The 16,795-nt window shown below is 42.8% G+C and overlaps 1 protein-coding gene and 1 long non-coding RNA gene across 3 annotated transcripts in view; one reads left to right on the top strand and one right to left on the bottom strand.

The window, feature by feature from the left end:
* LOC134881330 (uncharacterized) overlaps positions 1-16,795 on the bottom strand; it is a 253,336-nt gene that overhangs the window by 226,339 nt on the left and 10,202 nt on the right. The window lies entirely within an intron of this gene.
* slc8a3 (solute carrier family 8 member 3) overlaps positions 1-16,795 on the top strand; it is a 62,790-nt gene that overhangs the window by 43,933 nt on the left and 2,062 nt on the right. Inside the window, exons 3-6 of one of the 2 annotated variants that reach the window (XM_063908125.1) lie at positions 10,598-10,615; positions 13,268-13,392; positions 14,361-14,460; positions 15,488-15,757. In XM_063908125.1, the coding sequence (XP_063764195.1) occupies positions 10,598-10,615; positions 13,268-13,392; positions 14,361-14,460; positions 15,488-15,757 (513 nt within the window). The remainder of the gene's footprint in view (positions 1-10,597; positions 10,616-13,267; positions 13,393-14,360; positions 14,461-15,487; positions 15,758-16,795) is intronic. The other variant, XM_063908126.1, reaches the window with a different exon arrangement.

Here is a 16,795-nt window from a genome sequence, read left to right as displayed (position 1 = left end):
ACAGAGGACTTTGAAGATGTCGGGAAAGTGAAGTCATTTTTACGCTGTAACAGATAGCATGCATATAAAGGATACCCTCACATCTGAGGGATATCACTTCCTGCTTCATGACGTCATGATTCACTCTGATATGGAGATCTTTGGGGATTGCATGTACCTTTTTTTTTGCAGAGAGTTGGATGTACATCTTGATTCTCTCCTAACACCCATAATAGTTTGATTAGGAGTTTGTTTTTTTCTTTTGGGGGAACAACTTATTGAATTTGTTGCTGAAAGTTAGATAAGAAGATCAATAGCCGTCTCATATCTTGCTTAGTTTGAAGTTACAGCTAGCCGCGGGTTAGCTTAGCTTAGCTTATCCTAGCACAACGACTTGATACAGGTCCACTAAATCAAAAACTAACAACTTTAAAGCTACTCAAACACATTTTAACTCACTCATTTACCTATTTAAACCCAAAGTGTTAAGAAAACAAACATATTTTGGTTGTGCAAGGGGTTTGTGCGTCTCTTCCCTGCTAAGGTAGCTGTCTGTTGGTGGTAGCTTCGTATTTAATGTACAAAGAGAGCACAGTGTCGGCCTACTTATCTAAGGTTTTGAAACACTACTTCTAAAAATGAAGTTTAGTAACTGAGCTTTCATTAGCAGGAATAATAGTAGGAATAATAAGAATACATTTTATTTATATAGGCGCCGTTCAAAGACTTATCACTGTTACGTTTGAGGAAGTTGTAGGAGAACCAGGATTTGATGTAGGCTAAGCATCAGAGAGAGAGGTGGGAGAGAGGAAGGAGGTCTGTTTGAAAGACATCTGCGCAGCAATGAAAGTGAATTTACGGAAGATATGGCCAAGAGGAAGTGGATAAATGATGAAGAGAAGAGGCCCCGGGACAGAGCCCTGGGGATCACCGGTAGTGTCTTGGAGTGGCTGTGATTTGGCTGTGACACTTCATCAGTATTTTAGGGAGACATCTCAGTTTACCGACTGCTTCAGGGGGAAAGTATAAGGTCACTCATGTGTTTCTTTTTAACTGGTTTTCTTGGTTTCAGATTTGACTTATACATGTGAATACACACCAAGCGTTCATCACTGGAAGAAGACACACACGCTGACTTCATATGTGTTTATTATTTTATAAAGATGGCATTTCAGCCCTGAGGCGTTCCCTTAAACCTTAAATAAATAAGAGGGGTAAGAAGAAGAGAGAGCCTCTTCTCCTTCTTCCTCACATCATATAAACATAATTATTGTATGATTATGAGCCACAATTTGGAAAGATCTGTGGTGTGAACCCAGCCTTTAGTTGCTTCTTGCACTTGGTAATTAGCGAAGATTCAGTGCTTTGTAAAATCTTTCTCTTGTCATTCAATATCAAGCTTTACTTTCTTGTCCTAATTCTTGCAGCTGGTTGGGTTTGCAGTTTGCTCCTAACATATCTATTAAACCCCGTCTCTGTTGCTCATCAAGGTTCCTTTTCAGCTTATTTTTAAAGGGCACGAGGCTCTGTTTGAATACTGATGACACATTTATTACTGAAATCTGAGCGGGATTACCTTCATGTGTCAGGAGACGTCTGAGCGGTGCGACACAGATACTATTCCCCGTGCAGGGAATGGATTTAGGTAAAAATTGTTAAATGTTCCCCGAGCACTTTGAGAAACTAACTGTGGAGGGAACACAGGGATTTTAGTCTCAGCAGACCATTTAAAGTTGGAGGTCAGATGGGAGTAGAGTTGGAGGTCGGATGGGGGTAGAGTTGGTGGTCAGATGGGGGTAGAGTTGGAGGTCGGATGGGGGTAAAGTTGGAGGTCGGATGGGGGTAGAGTTGGAGGTCAGATGGGGGTAGAGTTGGAGGCCAGATGGGGGTAGAGTTGGAGGTCGGATGGGGGTAAAGTTGGAGGTCAGATGGGGGTAGAGTTGGAGGTCGGATGGGGGTAGAGTTGGAGGCCAGATGGGGGTAGAGTTGGAGGTCGGATGGGAGTAGAGTTGGAGGTCAGATGGGAGTATAGTTGGAGGTCAGATGGGGGTAGAGTTGGAGGTCAGATGGGGGTAGAGTTGGAGGTCGGATGGGAGTAGAGTTGGAGGTCAGATGGGAGTATAGTTGGGGGTCAGATGGGGGTAGAGTTGGGGTCAGATGGGGGTAGAGTTGGGGGTCAGATGGGGGTAGAGTTGGAGGTCAGATGGGAGTATAGTTGGAGGTCAGATGGGGGTAGAGTTGGAGGTCAGATGGGGGTAGAGTTGGAGGTCAGATGGGGGTAAAGTTGGAGGTCAGATGGGGGTAGAGTTGGGGGTCAGATGGGGGTAGAGTTGGGGGTCAGATGGGGGTAGAGTTGGGGGTCAGATGGGGGTAGAGTTGGAGGTCAGATGGGAGTATAGTTGGAGGTCAGATGGGGGTAAAGTTGGAGGTCGGATGGGAGTAGAGTTGGAGGTCAGATGGGGGTAGAGTTGGAGGTCAGATGGGGGTAGAGTTGGGGGTCAGATTGGGGTAGAGTTGGAGGTCAGATGGGGGTAGAGTTGGAGGTCAGATGGGGGTAAAGTTGGAGGTCAGATTGGGGTAGAGTTGGAGGTCAGATGGGGGTAGAGTTGGAGGTCAGATGGGGGTAAAGTTGGAGGTCAGATGGGGGTAGAGTTGGAGGTCAGATGGGGGTAAAGTTGGAGGTCAGATGGGGGTAGAGTTGGAGGTCAGATGGGGGTAGAACAGGTTCTCCACCAGCCTCCGCACAAATTTCACGACTCAGAGGGCCTCGGGTCGCTCGGCTCCGGAGGAATCAAACCGGCAAGAATGAAGAGATTAATTCAGCTCGACTTCATTAACGCTGCTCTTCTTTCTGGGGTCAGGAGAGGAATGTCCGAGGCAGGCAGCGACGGGATGATGGAGGTTATGAAGTGTAAACGAACTTTCTACATTACCGGACTCCCTTTGATTGAGAAATAGTCATTTAAAAGTTGGGGAATTGAGTTATTAAAGTTGTAACGCTTAAGATTTCAGTCCAGAAGACCTTAGAGCAGCTACTTTAGGTCAATGATCTGCCTTTTTTCATATTTCTTGTTTTTATATACTTTTAAATATTAGGGTTATCACTCAGAATTTAAACTAGTAAAAAAAGAAGAAATAGAAAGATTATATACATTTAATTATATTGGTTCATTTATGAACTTGATCCCCATTAACGAGGAAAAGCAATCAAACGTAAATACATTTTCTTTTCTTTTTAAACACAAAGTTAAAGAAAAAAGTTGTAATAATCGGTTCCAAAAAATAGTTTAATTAAAAAAAACTCAACTAAATGATCCGTCGTGCTTTGGCAGTAATACTTTGGCAAGAATAACCTCTGATTTTAAACAGCAGATGTTGTTTTGCAGTGATTCAGGATGCTCCCCCTTCGCTAGCGCCGAGCTAACTGTCAAAGCAGCATTGATTGTATCAACATGTAATTAAATGGTAATTCAGCGATGCAGTGTTATTATGGGAGGCTCCGCATGAACGGTCCCTTTAATTATCTCTGATTGTGATTGTAACGGCGCCGTGCATCGTTATCTTTCTCCTGCATTGTTTTTACCCAAATTTCCCCGAGTCCAAACAATGGTGGAGCTGCAGAGTTTCCTCAAAGCACCGCCTCCTGAGGGTGGAGGTCACAGAGAACTTCCTCTGCTGTGATTGAACAGGAGTTAGTGAAGAATTTACTCTGTCTTTAGTCTTTCTTCAAGGACACTAGAGTGGTGGTGTACGTGAAGTCATGTGACCGTGCTGTAGTTCCTTTATAGCCAGCATTAGCCGCCTTTAGCTTAGCGGTGGTGAAGTGAAGTCATGTGACCGTGCTGTAGTTCCTTTATAGCCCAACATTAGCCTCCTTTAGCTTAGCGGTGGTGAAGTGAAGTCATGTGACCGTGCTGTAGTTCCTTTATAGCCCAACATTAGCCGCCTTTAACTTAGCGGTGGTGAAGTGAAGTCATGTGACCGTGCTGTAGTTCCTTTATAGCCCAACGTTAGCCGCCTTTAGCTTAGCGGTGGTGACGTGAAGTCATGTGACCGTGCTGTAGTTCCTTTATAGCCCAACATTAGCCTCCTTTAGCTTAGCGGTGGTGACCTGAAGTCATGTGACCGTGCTGTAGTTCCTTTATAGCCCAACATTAGCCTCCTTTAGCTTAGCGGTGGTGACTTGAAGTCATGTGACCGTGCTGTGGTTCCTTTATAGCCCAACATTAGCCTCCTTTAGCTTAGCGGTGGAGACGTGAAGTCATGTGACCGTGCTGTAGTTCCTTTATAGCCCAACATTAGCCACCTTTAGCTTAGCGGTGGTGACGTGAAGTCATGTGACCGTGCTGTGGTTCCTTTATAGCCCAACATTAGCCTCCTTTAGCTTAGCGGTGGAGACGTGAAGTCATGTGACCGTGCTGTAGTTCCTCTATAGCCCAACATTAGCCTCCTTTAGCTTAGCGGTGGTGACGTGAAGTCATGTGACCGTGCTGTTGTTCCTTTATAGCCCAACATTAGCCTCTTTTAGCTTAGCGGTGGTGACGTGAAGTCATGTGACCGTGCTTGTAGTTCCTTTATAGCCCAACGTTAGCCGCCTTTAGCTTAGCGGTGGTGACGTGAAGTCATGTGACCGTGCTGTAGTTCCTTTATAGCCCAATGTAGATTTGATAATTTTCTGCATAATCGAAAAAAAAGCATTGGGAATATCCCATTGGACCATGGAGATGCTGCCTTTAAGGTCGTCCTCCGTCAGTACGTCATCACTATACTGCTCCTATGTGTGTAAATCTGGCTCTGATACTATCCAGTTCCAGTATCCAGTATCCAACGACCTCCCATCAGTTGCAGGAACAGCCGTGCAGGCAGAATGGCAATACAAGGTTATAGTATTCTTATCGAATTGCATCCCCTGTGCTCTGAAAGTCCCGCACGATGCTGCTGCTTTTAAACAAATACGTTTCATTACGTCAGCCTGACCTGATGTGATTTATGCCGCGGCCTCTTCCGCCGCCAGTGAAGGACGTGACCCGTCACTTAGCAAATGACACGAGCGTTTACATCAACACGAATGCCTTTAGTGCATCTGGACGTGTGGAGGCAGAGTGGCAGTGAAAGAGATCAAGTGGAAAGTGTGGTTTTAAAGCTTTAATAATCCATATGCAATCAAACCTTTAACAAATGCTATGCTAAGTATTGTCATTTTTGAGAAAATCGCTCCAAAAAAAGCGCTCACCCACTAGGATGATGCCATGCTTGCAAGCATTAAAGGATCTAAGGAGGATAAATATAAAAATATAGTGTTTTGTGCATTAATTGCCTCTCTCATCACCCTCTGATTTAAGATGTGACGACAAGTGGCTGACAGGGAAAGCGGGGAATGAGTGAGAGCGACAGAAATAGCCTGAGCATTATAAAAAAAACAAGAGAGGAGGGAGATAGGGGGGAGAAGGGAGCCCTCGCCATCTGTGCCGGAGCTGGAGGAGCAGTAATTGTTCCTGAGAGAAGAGGGGGGGGGGGGGGGGTATCTGAGTGTCACCCATGTCTTATCACACAGGTGAGGGGCATCACCTTCCATGTGCTCTCATTAATGCCGATGTCAGGATTGACCTTCTCCCAGAGCCGCTCGATCCTCGATGACACGCCGAGTCAGGTGACCTGCAGATTCCGCACGGCGCTGAATCTCTTTCAGTGTGCTTCCAGTGATGATAGCACTGCATGTCATTTAATTCAGCTGATGCTTTAATCCAGAGTGGCTTACAATGTGTGCAATCAGTGAGGAGGACTGAAAACAGGACAGCAAGAATCCTGCAGGTGCATTAGCTTCAAACACGTGAAACCAGTTTAGGTTTTATAGATGTTTTAGCTTCCCTGTTCCTATCTGAAGCGTAATGAAGGTCAGAGTTCAGTACTCCTAGAACAAACAGTGGATTACAGTATCAACAGAAGACTTACAGTGCTTAATCATTTGTTTTAATGCTGTGCTTATTCTGGAAAGTGTCCCATTTAGGAACAAGAGTCTTTAAATACACATGATAAAATATTAACGCGCAGGCTGTCTCGTACCCAGAGGGCAGGACATGAAAGCATGCAGAGAGAGTCCCTTCCTCTGCTGCTCGGTGGAAACGGGTAATTTTGTGGGAGTTGTGAATGTTGCGTAAGGGGATGTTTTCCCCGGGCGCTGCACAATAGCTGCCCACTGCTCCTAGTACTAGGATGGGTTAAATGCAGAGGACCAATTTCACTGTGTGTGCTCTGCTGTGTGCATGTATGTGACCAATAAGAGGGTTTCATCCTCCGATTCTTGAGGAGCATCCTTGGAGGCGGAGGCCGAGCGGTCAATCAGAGCTCAGGGTCTCTGGTGTCAGCACAGCGGGGACTATATATCACAGAGACACCCAGAGACGTCTCAGACCCTCGTTAACAGCAGGGGGAGAGTAACGAGTACATTTAATATATCTGTTACACTTTTTCTTCATTTTGTTAATGTACTTATTCCACTTCATACAGGATTTTCAGTTATGGTTATTATAATAAACCTTTTTGTCATTATTACTCAAAAGTCAGAATTCTGGCTCGACCGACTTAAATATCAGAAATCAAAAAATAGTTTTTACTTTTCTAGAATTTAGTTTTACATAAAATAGATTTGAGGGAAAAGTAATTTCTCAGAAAAAGAGAATTAAGTTTTCTTATAAATTCTGAAATCAAGTCAGAATTTTTTTACTTGTTAAATATAAATATGTAAGAATTTCACATATTATTTTTCTTAGAATAAAGTCAGAAATATGACTTTTCCTTCCCAGAACTCTCAAAAAGATTCACTTTTGATGTGATCTCAACATGTTTTCCCACTGGTCCCTTATATTCTTCCATAGAAATACCGTTCCTACAGTAAGAAAGACCATTGAGACTATTTTAGGACAACAAAGGCTAAAATAGAACAGGAGCCGCTGAAGTATTTGAGATATCCTGGGATATTCACAATCCCCTGAACAGAAAACCATCTGTGTTTGGTGGCAGATCCTCTTCAGCAGGCTCCCAACTTTCTCAGTTCAACGACAAAAAAACATTACATTTGGCCTCGTAGAATTTTGGGACATTTTATCCCTGTAGGAGAAGCAGAGGGAAACAAGAAGAGGGAGACATTAGGGAGTGACACACATCAACCCAAAGGGATGAGTGGAGAGACAGAGAGGGACAGGGAGTTAGAGATAAAGGAAGGAGGCTGGGAGAGATAAAGGGAAGTGAACCTCCGGAGAGGAGCAGGAAATATGGTTAATGTGAGGAATGGTCCTGACAGGAAGCAGTCATCATCAGAGACACAGATCAAAACTAATATGGATCTCATTTGGAGAATTTCATTTAACCAAGCAGTTCTTAAAGGAGGTTATATTGGGGAGTATGCTCGGTTACTTTCCCTCAGAAACCAAGATGAGAATATCGCTGCACATGGAGCCACACAAATATTTGTATTAATTTAACAATATAAAATAAAAGAATTGAATGAATAAAAAATAAATACAAATATATTTAAATACAAATAAATAATAATATATTTAAATACAAATAAATAATGATATATTTAAATACAAATAAATAATAATATATTTAAATACAAATAAATAATAATATATTTAAATACAAATAAATAATAATATATTTAAATACAAATAAATAAAAATATATTTAAATACAAATAAATAATAATATATTTAAATACAAATAAATAATGATATATTTAAATACAAATAAATACAAATATATTTAAATACAAATAAATAAACATATATTTAAATACAAATAAATCATAATATATTTAAATACAAATAAATAAAAATATATTGAAATACAAATAAATCATAATTAAAACAAACAAAAAGGATAGTAATATATTTAATACAAAATAATATATTTCATTACAAATAAATGACAATAAATTGTGTAGCTGCATAATACATAAATAAAATAATAGATGCAATAGGTGGAATTTAGGAACCTGTGGAATAACAAAAGTCAGTCATAAGAAAGAAGAGCACATTTTATTTAGCTGCTCTGTCTGAAATGTTATGAAACCTCATCATCAGATGTTATGATGCCCTTTACTAAAGCGCTGTGGCTGCTGGGACGCGCTGGCTCTCTTCTTGGCAGTGACTGGGTTTGTTTACAGTCCCTCATATCTCAGGATGGATGACTTAAAAAGATTTATTGATGTCAGAATGCTCCTCGCCGTCGTGGCGGCTTTAATTAGCTCTGCAGAGATTTTAAAAAACAACACGGCTCTTCATGCGTGAAAGGTTTGCATCAGAACGGCAGAGAGAAATCACCCAGCGTTCAGAGGAATCATGGGATGCTTCAGCGTGGCGGCGCCTCCTCTCAGGGTGAAGGATGGAGTGTTTCAGCTCTCAGAAACAGAAACATGGATACAGCATAACGAGATGATGGACGCCTTACACAGCCTGCATACTGAAAGATAACAACTGCTGCATCCGTCTCTGTCGTGTGTGTGTGTGTGTGTGTGTGTGTGTGTGTGTGTGTGTGTGTGTGTGTGTGTGTGTGTGTGTGTGTGTGTGTGTGTGTGTGTGTGTGTGTGTGTGTGTGTGTGTGTGTGTGTGTGTGTGTGTGTGTGTGTGTGTGTGTGTGTGTGTGTGTGTGTGTGTGTGTTGGGCTGTCATTATTGAACACTTCACTCAGACAGCAGTGTGTGTGTCTGCAGGTGCATGTACAATATGAGTGTTAATATCCTCACATGCTTTTTTTATTTAAGTGTGTGTGTGTGTGTGTGTGTGTGTGTGTGTGTGTGTGTGTGTGTGTGTGTGTGTGTGTGTGTGTGTGTGTGTGTGTGTGTGTGTGTGTGTGTGTGTGTGTGTGTGTGTGTGTGTGTGTGTGTGTGTGTGTGTGTGTGTGTGTGTGTGTGTGTGTATGTGTGTGTGCAGAGAGATGATTTGTTGTTGCTAAGGTAGATCATGTCTCTCTAATAGAGCGCTGTGATTGGACGGCTGCAGGAAACACACACAAACGTCAGTCGATGAATACTATAAAAATGTGACGAAATATAAAGAAAAAACCAAAACTATAGAAGTATTTATAAACAAATTACAATAAAAAGAAGAAGAAAATCATTAAAAATGTTGTTTAAAAATAAAATAAATAAAAATGAATACAAAAAAAGGTAGTGACATCACTGTGGAACACTCGCTAAGCAGCTAACCAATCAGAGCAGCCTGGGCTCTGGTTTCAGACAGAGGGTGAAAAGAGGAGCTGCAGCACAGGCAGAAAGAGACCCCCCCCCCCCCCCGCGCCCCCGCCCCCCACAGCTGCTTTTACTCTCCTGGCTTTAGATCAGCTGGGCTAATGATATTGAAGCCCACAGCAATTAATGGACTTATCTCCTAATGATGATGAACCGAGGTGTGTGTGTGTGTGTGTGTGTGTGTGTGTGTGTGTGTGTGTGTGTGTGTGTGTGTGTGTGTGTGTTGGCTGATAACACACACACAGGTTAATTGGTATCATGTGTTCAGGGGCAGCTGGACCTTGGTTTGGTTCCTCTGAGCAGTTTTGTTTCCTGCTCCTGAAATGCTGATGAAGACGTCAGAGGCTTCCTCTCCTCTCCGGCACTGTGGACGACTTCCTCCTCTTTTAATTCTTATTTATATCATTTAGTGATGCTTCGCCGGGGGGGTGTTGCAGTCCTGCAGAGTCAGGGTGAAAGCGCGTGATGTTCCTGAGCATTTTTTATTTGACGTGTTTGTGGTTTAATAGAGGATGCTTTGCCCCTGATGGAGTGTCAGAGTTTCAGATGTGACTGATCAGCGAGTAGAAATCTGTTCCCTCGCTGAAGTGCATCATTTAATTACAAGCTCTCATTAAGGAGGGATTTATGTTGCTCTGTATCACGTGCAAAGTCTTTACGTGTTCATTATTTATTACATGACATGGTTTTAATAGCATAATTAGATGCCGATGTTTTGTCAAAACTGATATATATTTTATTTGGCTGACGATTTTATCCCAAGAGACTTACAATACGTGCAGAAACCTTAGAGAATCAATCTCCGAACAACAAGGAAAGGTCAGATATATTCACTCCATCAAGTCCTACCTTTGTTAGAGCTGGGGGGTTAGGGGCAAGGCCTCAGCTAACTCTATAAAGTAGGTGCATCAAAACAGATGAGTTCTAAAGAGAAATCGACATAAAAGTGAAGTCATCAGGTGATCCAATCAGGAAACTAGGCACTACACACACACACACACACACACACACACACACACACACACACACACACACACACACACACACACACTAAGGGTCATACAACATTCAATACAGCAGCTTTTCATCGGAGGAGTAAGCTTGTAATGAAAGGTTTTTATGCTTACAGCTGCAGATCTTGACCCTGAAATGCTGTTCTGTTGATTTCTGTCTGACATTCTTCTCTCATGCACCTCGTTTGTGTCTCTGTGGTCATAAAAAACTGCTCTCCTTCCTCTGTAACGCTAATTGAATAACCAGAGAGACATATTTCACACCTCGGGTCAATACTCTGCAGCATCACATCTCTCTCTCTCCTCCATTTCCACTGCTCATCCTCTCTTCCTCTTCCTCTTCCTCCCCTCACAGCCATGTTGTTAGCAGACGGTAAGACGTGCATCCCTCCTCTTCCTTTGCTGTGTTGTATTTCTAACACCATCTCTGAATTTGAGTCTCTTCTGCATGGCATGAACTCTCCGAGGACTTCATCGATGAAGAGTCGAGATTAAGTGATATAAATAATCCGTCCTCCTCTTCCTCCTCTTCCTCCTCAGCTGTCAGCGGTCCACACAACGCGCTGCTCTTAGTGATGGATTGTTTTCGTGCTAATTAATGAATCATAGATGCATAAATCACGTTGTGCCGTCGAGAGGAAGGTGCAAACACCTGATAACCGGCGAGATGAAGCTAGAAATGTAATCACCTTTGTGGGATTTAGGTTTTTATTCCTTGTCGAGGAAATGTAGATGCTGCAGGATAATCCATTTTTAACTCGAGCAAAAGAAATGCTGTCAGGACCTGAGGGTGCACACTGTGTAATTGATTTAGCTTAGAGTGTGTGTGTGTGTGTGTGTGTGTGTGTGTGTGTGTGTGTGTGTGTGTGTGTGTGTGTGTGTGTGTGTGTGTGTGTGTGTGTGTGTGTGTGTGTGTGTGTGTGTGTGTGTGTGTGTGTGTGTGAGTGTGTGTGTGTGTGTGTGTGTGTGTGTGTGTGTGTGTGTGTGCAGGAAGCCTGGTGTATTATGCATGCTCTGTGTGTGTGTGGCTGTAATGGCAGTGTTAATATTTGATGCTGAGCGTGTGAGAGCAGCAGGTGTCTCTGCAAGAGGACCAGAGGACTCTGCAGGCGCTCCGCTTTGATGCAGTTTGACGCTGAAGTGATGTGAAGAAGATCTTAAGTGAGCGAGGCGTTCAGGAGCTCTGAGGAGCAACGTTCAGGCTCTGAGAGGCAACGTTCAGGAGCTCTGAGGAGCAACGTTCAGGAGTTCTGAGGAGCAACGTTCAGGCTCTGAGGAGCAACGTTCAGGCTCTGAGGAGCAATGTTCAGGAGATCTGAGGAGCAACGTTCAGGAGCTCTGAGGAGCAACGTTCAGGCTCTGAGGAGCAACGTTCAGGCTCTGAGGAGCAACGTTCAGGAGTTCTGAGGAGCAACGTTCAGGCTCTGAGGAGCAACGTTCAGGCTCTGAGGAGCAACGTTCAGGCTCTGAGGAGCAATGTTCAGGAGCTCTGAGGAGCAATGTTCAGGAGCTCTGAGGAGCAATGTTCAGGCTCTTAGGAGCAACGTTCAGGCTCTAAGGAGCAACGTTCAGGAGATCTGAGGAGCAACAATCAGGAGCTCTGAAGGGGCAACGTTCAGGCTCTGAGGAGCAACGTTCATGCTCTGAGGAGCAACGTTCCGGCTCTGAGGAGCAATGTTCAGGAGCTCTGAGGAGCAACGTTCAGGCTCTTAGGAGCAACGTTCAGGCTCTAAGGAGCAACGTTCAGGCTCTGAGGACCAACGTTCAAGCTCTGAGGAGCAACGTTCAGGAGCTCTGAGGAGCAACGTTCAGGCTCTGAGGAGCAACGTTCAAGCTCTGAGGAGCAACGTTCAGGCTCTGAGGAGCAACGTTCAAGCTCTGAGGAGCAACGTTCAGGCTCTGAGGAGTAACGTTCAGGAGCTCTGAGGAGCAACGTTCAGGAGCTCTGAGGAGCAACGTTCATTTTAATAAACAACCATAGTTTAATGAAATCAGGGATCATTGCTAATGGAAGGGACCCAGCTATGTTGTTTTTGTGGCGGTAAGATACAATTCCCCCTCATCCCGACATAAAAAGCATTTGGAAACGAGTCGAATTTGACCCGAAGACGACAGGAAGTTAATTAATGTTCAGTTTAAAGTTTGCAAATGAAAGCATACCTAAAGGAGCAGGGAGGGAAACGACCTGGAAGAAGTCTGTCTTATTTTAGAGAAGCTTGAAAAAGAGAATTTATAATAACGCCTCTGCTTCTCCTCTCCTGTCTTTCTGACGCTGCCCTCTAATAAAAACGGCAGAAAAACTCCTTAAATCATGCGCTCTTTACGAGGTGCAGGACCTCTAAAGTCATTATGAACTTTAAATTAGAGGAATAATGGAATATGCCGGGTGATACTAAAAAGAATCTGCACTCATTGTTTGTTTTGTGGGATTTATGAAGCATGCAAGTGCGCCTCACCTTAGTTTAGCCACCAAGACACAGCGAAGCTTTCAAAAAGAGGATATTTATAGGTGTTACTCAAATACATCTGCTTTTATTTTACTTTGCATTGACTGAGTGTATGTATGAATGTATAATAGGCATCACAAATATAATAAAGGCAGTAAATTAACTTAAATTAAGAGCAACACCTTTGGATGATTTGCAGGACCTTAGAAGTCATTGTTTAAATTTAAATTAGAAGAAAAAGCTCAAAATAAATCGGTAAATCTGCACATATTATTTGCTGTTGCAGTGTTTGGTGCATGCAGGTGCGTCTAACCTTTCCATAACAAAGTCTAACCTCCACCAAGACACAGAAAAGAGGATATCAGTAGGTATTATTGCAGTAAATCCTCAGTTTTTCACTTCGCATTGATATATATATTGATAATAGTGCATGTGAAACAAACCGTGCCTCTTGGATCAGCGTGGAGTCTGAATACATTGAGGAACCCTCTGATGTTTCAGTCTGTGAATAACAGCTGATAAGCTGAGCGCCTCTCCTTCCTCACCGTGTTTCCTCGTTCTTCTGCCCTCTTCTTCAGATGTGTCGGACAGGAAGATGACGACGGACGAGGAGGAGGCCCGGCGCATCGCGGAGATGGGGAAGCCGGTGCTGGGGGAAAACTCCAAGCTGGAAGTGATTATCGAGGAGTCGTACGAGTTTAAGGTGAGAGAGACTCCTCTGCAAACACAGCCGGGTGTTCCTGCTGCTGCACACCCTGGAGAACTTCAATTCATCTATAACAGATTCATTGTTCTCAGTGGAGCTTCTTCTGTCGGTAGAGGCCTCTTTAATTAGTTACTCTGCAGGAGAGCGGGTTCAAGCAGAGGTGGAAGGAGCAGAGGTTTGGTTAAGTTAAAGGAGTGTAAATGAGTAGGTGTAACCAGCAAAGGAAATGCATTTCCCCTGGGGGGTTGTTCTTCTTCTTCGGTAGTTAAAGTAATAAACACAAATAGCTTATTCTGAGGAATCATTTATAAATGATATATAAATAAACCCCAAATAATAATTAATAATATTTTGTAAATGTTTTATAAGTCTTTAACATCTTGAACATAATCATACATTTTAAAAGATAAAAAATAAAAACAATATTAATTTAAGATACATAACAATACTTTAATATATTTAATAATAATAATCTATATTTATGTAATTAATATGTGTTAAAATAAAAGAACAACACATATAAATATAACAAATACTACTTTAAAAGCAGCTTTAAAAAGGTACGTTTTGATTCATGACTTAAATATCCAGCTGTGCATTAAACAAATATTAATAACAATTTAAGATATTTATTTATAATAATAATGAGTGCTTTTCGTGTTTCAGACAAACAACAATTTACATATGTATTACATTTCATAATTAAAAGAGGTCCACGGTTCTGTATGTAATAAGTACAGTCCATTCCCCACAGTAGGGTGCTATGGAAATACTTAAGTGAATGTGCTTCGTAATTTTCCTCCACAGGTTTAAAGTCCTCCTCTTCCTCCTCTTCCTCCTGTTCCTGCAGCTGAACTGGATGCCACTGCCCCCCTGTGGCCGCGCGGCTGTACTGCTCCTCCCTGCAGCCTCTCAACAGGAACCAAACATGGATTTAATTCTCCTTTCTGTCTGCTTTCACACAGAGCACCGTGGACAAGCTGATCAAGAAGACCAATCTGGCTCTGGTGGTGGGAACCAACTCCTGGAGGGACCAGTTCATGGAGGCCATCACCGTCAGTGCAGGTACTGGGAAGAGGATGGCAATACAAATAGTGGTATTATTAATAAAAGGACATATTCTGGGGTGTTCCCTTTCCTGTGAACCTGAACAAGTCTTGGCTGTAAGAAGGATCACATCCCTTCGCTACATGGTAGGCTAGTAGGAGAAAAATAAAGAGCTTTTTGAACATTAAAGCGTGGAAACATGGCACCAAATAGAGACCGTGTTGGAGTTTCTTGGTATTTGTTGTCTAGATCTATCTTTCTGCAATCAGCTCCTCAAACAGGATCGATCCTAGCCTTTTTATCTCTAAGCAGATGTGTTTGTGCTCAGCTAACCTTCTGGAATTGGGTGGTGAATCTCAGCATTCTGAATCTAGCTACCACCAACCAACCCAGAGACATGAGTGTCTGTTTCCAGAGTTGCACCTGGAAGCTGTTGCGTCTCTGCAAAAGTTTCATGTTGTTGAAATAAAATATCCGTCCATCATGGGCTCGTCCCGCCGCTCTGCAGTCACAGCTTCCTCTCGCTGCTGAAATATTTAATGCAGCTCTTTATTATTTCATGATCCAGCGTGTCTGAAAGATGCAGGCGGCTCACAGGGCCTGACACTCTGCATCAGCTGCTCCTCTCTTCCGTGCACTTCCTGTGAGATCCTCCTGAGGGTGCGTCCACTTTGTAGCTCTTAGAACGACACTTGAGAGGAGGATGAATCCACAACTAAACATTATTCAAGTTTATACTTCTACATTTGGATAGCCAATATTATACGTTTTACTCTGAAAGACTTGAGTTTTAAAGCTGAGGAATAAGTAAAAGTGTAATTTTAGGAGGAAATGTTCCCCTCTTTGTCGTCACTTTGCTCCTCTTCATCTTCTGTCTCTGTTCTCCTTACCTTGTCGTCTATTTTGCTTTTTCATCTTCTTTCTCCCCCTCTTCTTCTGACATGTCCTTCACCTGTTTCTCTATATCTCTTTCCAAATAATATTCCTATATCTCCTCCTCTCTCTGCTGTCCTCACCCCAATAACCACCCTTTCTCCCCCTCCAGATGAGGAAGAGGACGAGACCGGGGAAGAGCGTCTGCCTTCCTGCTTCGACTACGTCATGCACTTCCTCACCGTCTTCTGGAAGGTTCTGTTTGCCTGCGTTCCCCCCACCGACTACCTGAATGGCTGGGCCTGCTTCGTCATCTCCATCGCCATCATCGGCCTGCTGACCGCCGTCATCGGAGACCTGGCGTCGCACTTCGGCTGCACCATCGGCCTCAAGGACTCAGTCACCGCCGTGGTGTTTGTGGCCCTCGGCACCTCCGTCCCAGGTGAGGACAGGACTCCTGTGTCAATACTTTCAAACAACTAGAAAAGGTTCTGTTGATTTCTAAGTAAGCAGTGATAGCAGCAACTGTATTGTAGCTTCTCTGGGCTTTTATTTTGGAAAACAACCCTAAACCTTGTCTTCTGGGTAACATAGTTACTTTCTAGGACTTTTATTTTGGAGGACAGGCCCCATTCTCAGCTTCTATAAGGATACAATAGCTATGGGCTTTTATTTTGAAGGACAGGCCCCATTCTCAGCTTCTATAAGGATACAATAGCTATGGGCTTTTATTTTGAAGGACAGGCCCCATTCTCAGCTTCTATAAGGATACAATAGCTATGGGCTTTTATTTTGAAAACAGGCCCCATTCTCAGCTTCTATAAGGACAACATTTCCCCGACAGTAACAATACGTCACGGAGACTTTGACTTCTTTTCGTTTTCGTTATTGAAGGTCCGGCTGCAGCTTTAATAAATCATCACTGCTTTATTTTGGGGGAAAAGTATAAATAAATGAAGGAACAAAAAGAGCAAAGCAGAGGAGATTGCCAGTTATATTTTGAGTGACAGGTGGGTTCGGCAGGAAATTGAATATTTGCTTTCAGGATGTTGATCTTCTTCAGGAAAAGAGCAGTGTGTGTGCAACATTGAAACTGTAATAATCCTCTTTATGGTCAGGATGTATACAACTCACTGATCAGGGGAATTGAATGCTGGATGCTGAACAGCTGACTCTGAATCTGTGGTTTAAAAGTCAAAGACGTTGAAGGAAAAAGTTGTGAAAGATGGGTTTATGTTAGTTTGAATGTCACTGAAATATAAATAATACCAATAATGTGTAAAAGGTTTGGACATTTTACATTCTAAAATGTAAACATCTCAAAATAGAAATGAAAAACAGCTTTTAAGAGAATAGAATTTACCATTTGAGAGTGGAGATAAAATATCTGTAAACTATCTGATAAATACAATGAAACATCATTGAAGGGAACGTTCAGTAAACACAAAACAAAGCAGGAGATGATTTATACTATATATAT

The sequence above is a fragment of the Eleginops maclovinus genome, chromosome 19 (genome assembly GCF_036324505.1).
Source record: "Eleginops maclovinus isolate JMC-PN-2008 ecotype Puerto Natales chromosome 19, JC_Emac_rtc_rv5, whole genome shotgun sequence".
NCBI classification, from domain to species: domain Eukaryota; kingdom Metazoa; phylum Chordata; class Actinopteri; order Perciformes; family Eleginopidae; genus Eleginops; species Eleginops maclovinus.
Note: the sequence above shows the minus strand (reverse complement) of the source record. Positions and strands in the feature narration are given on the sequence as shown.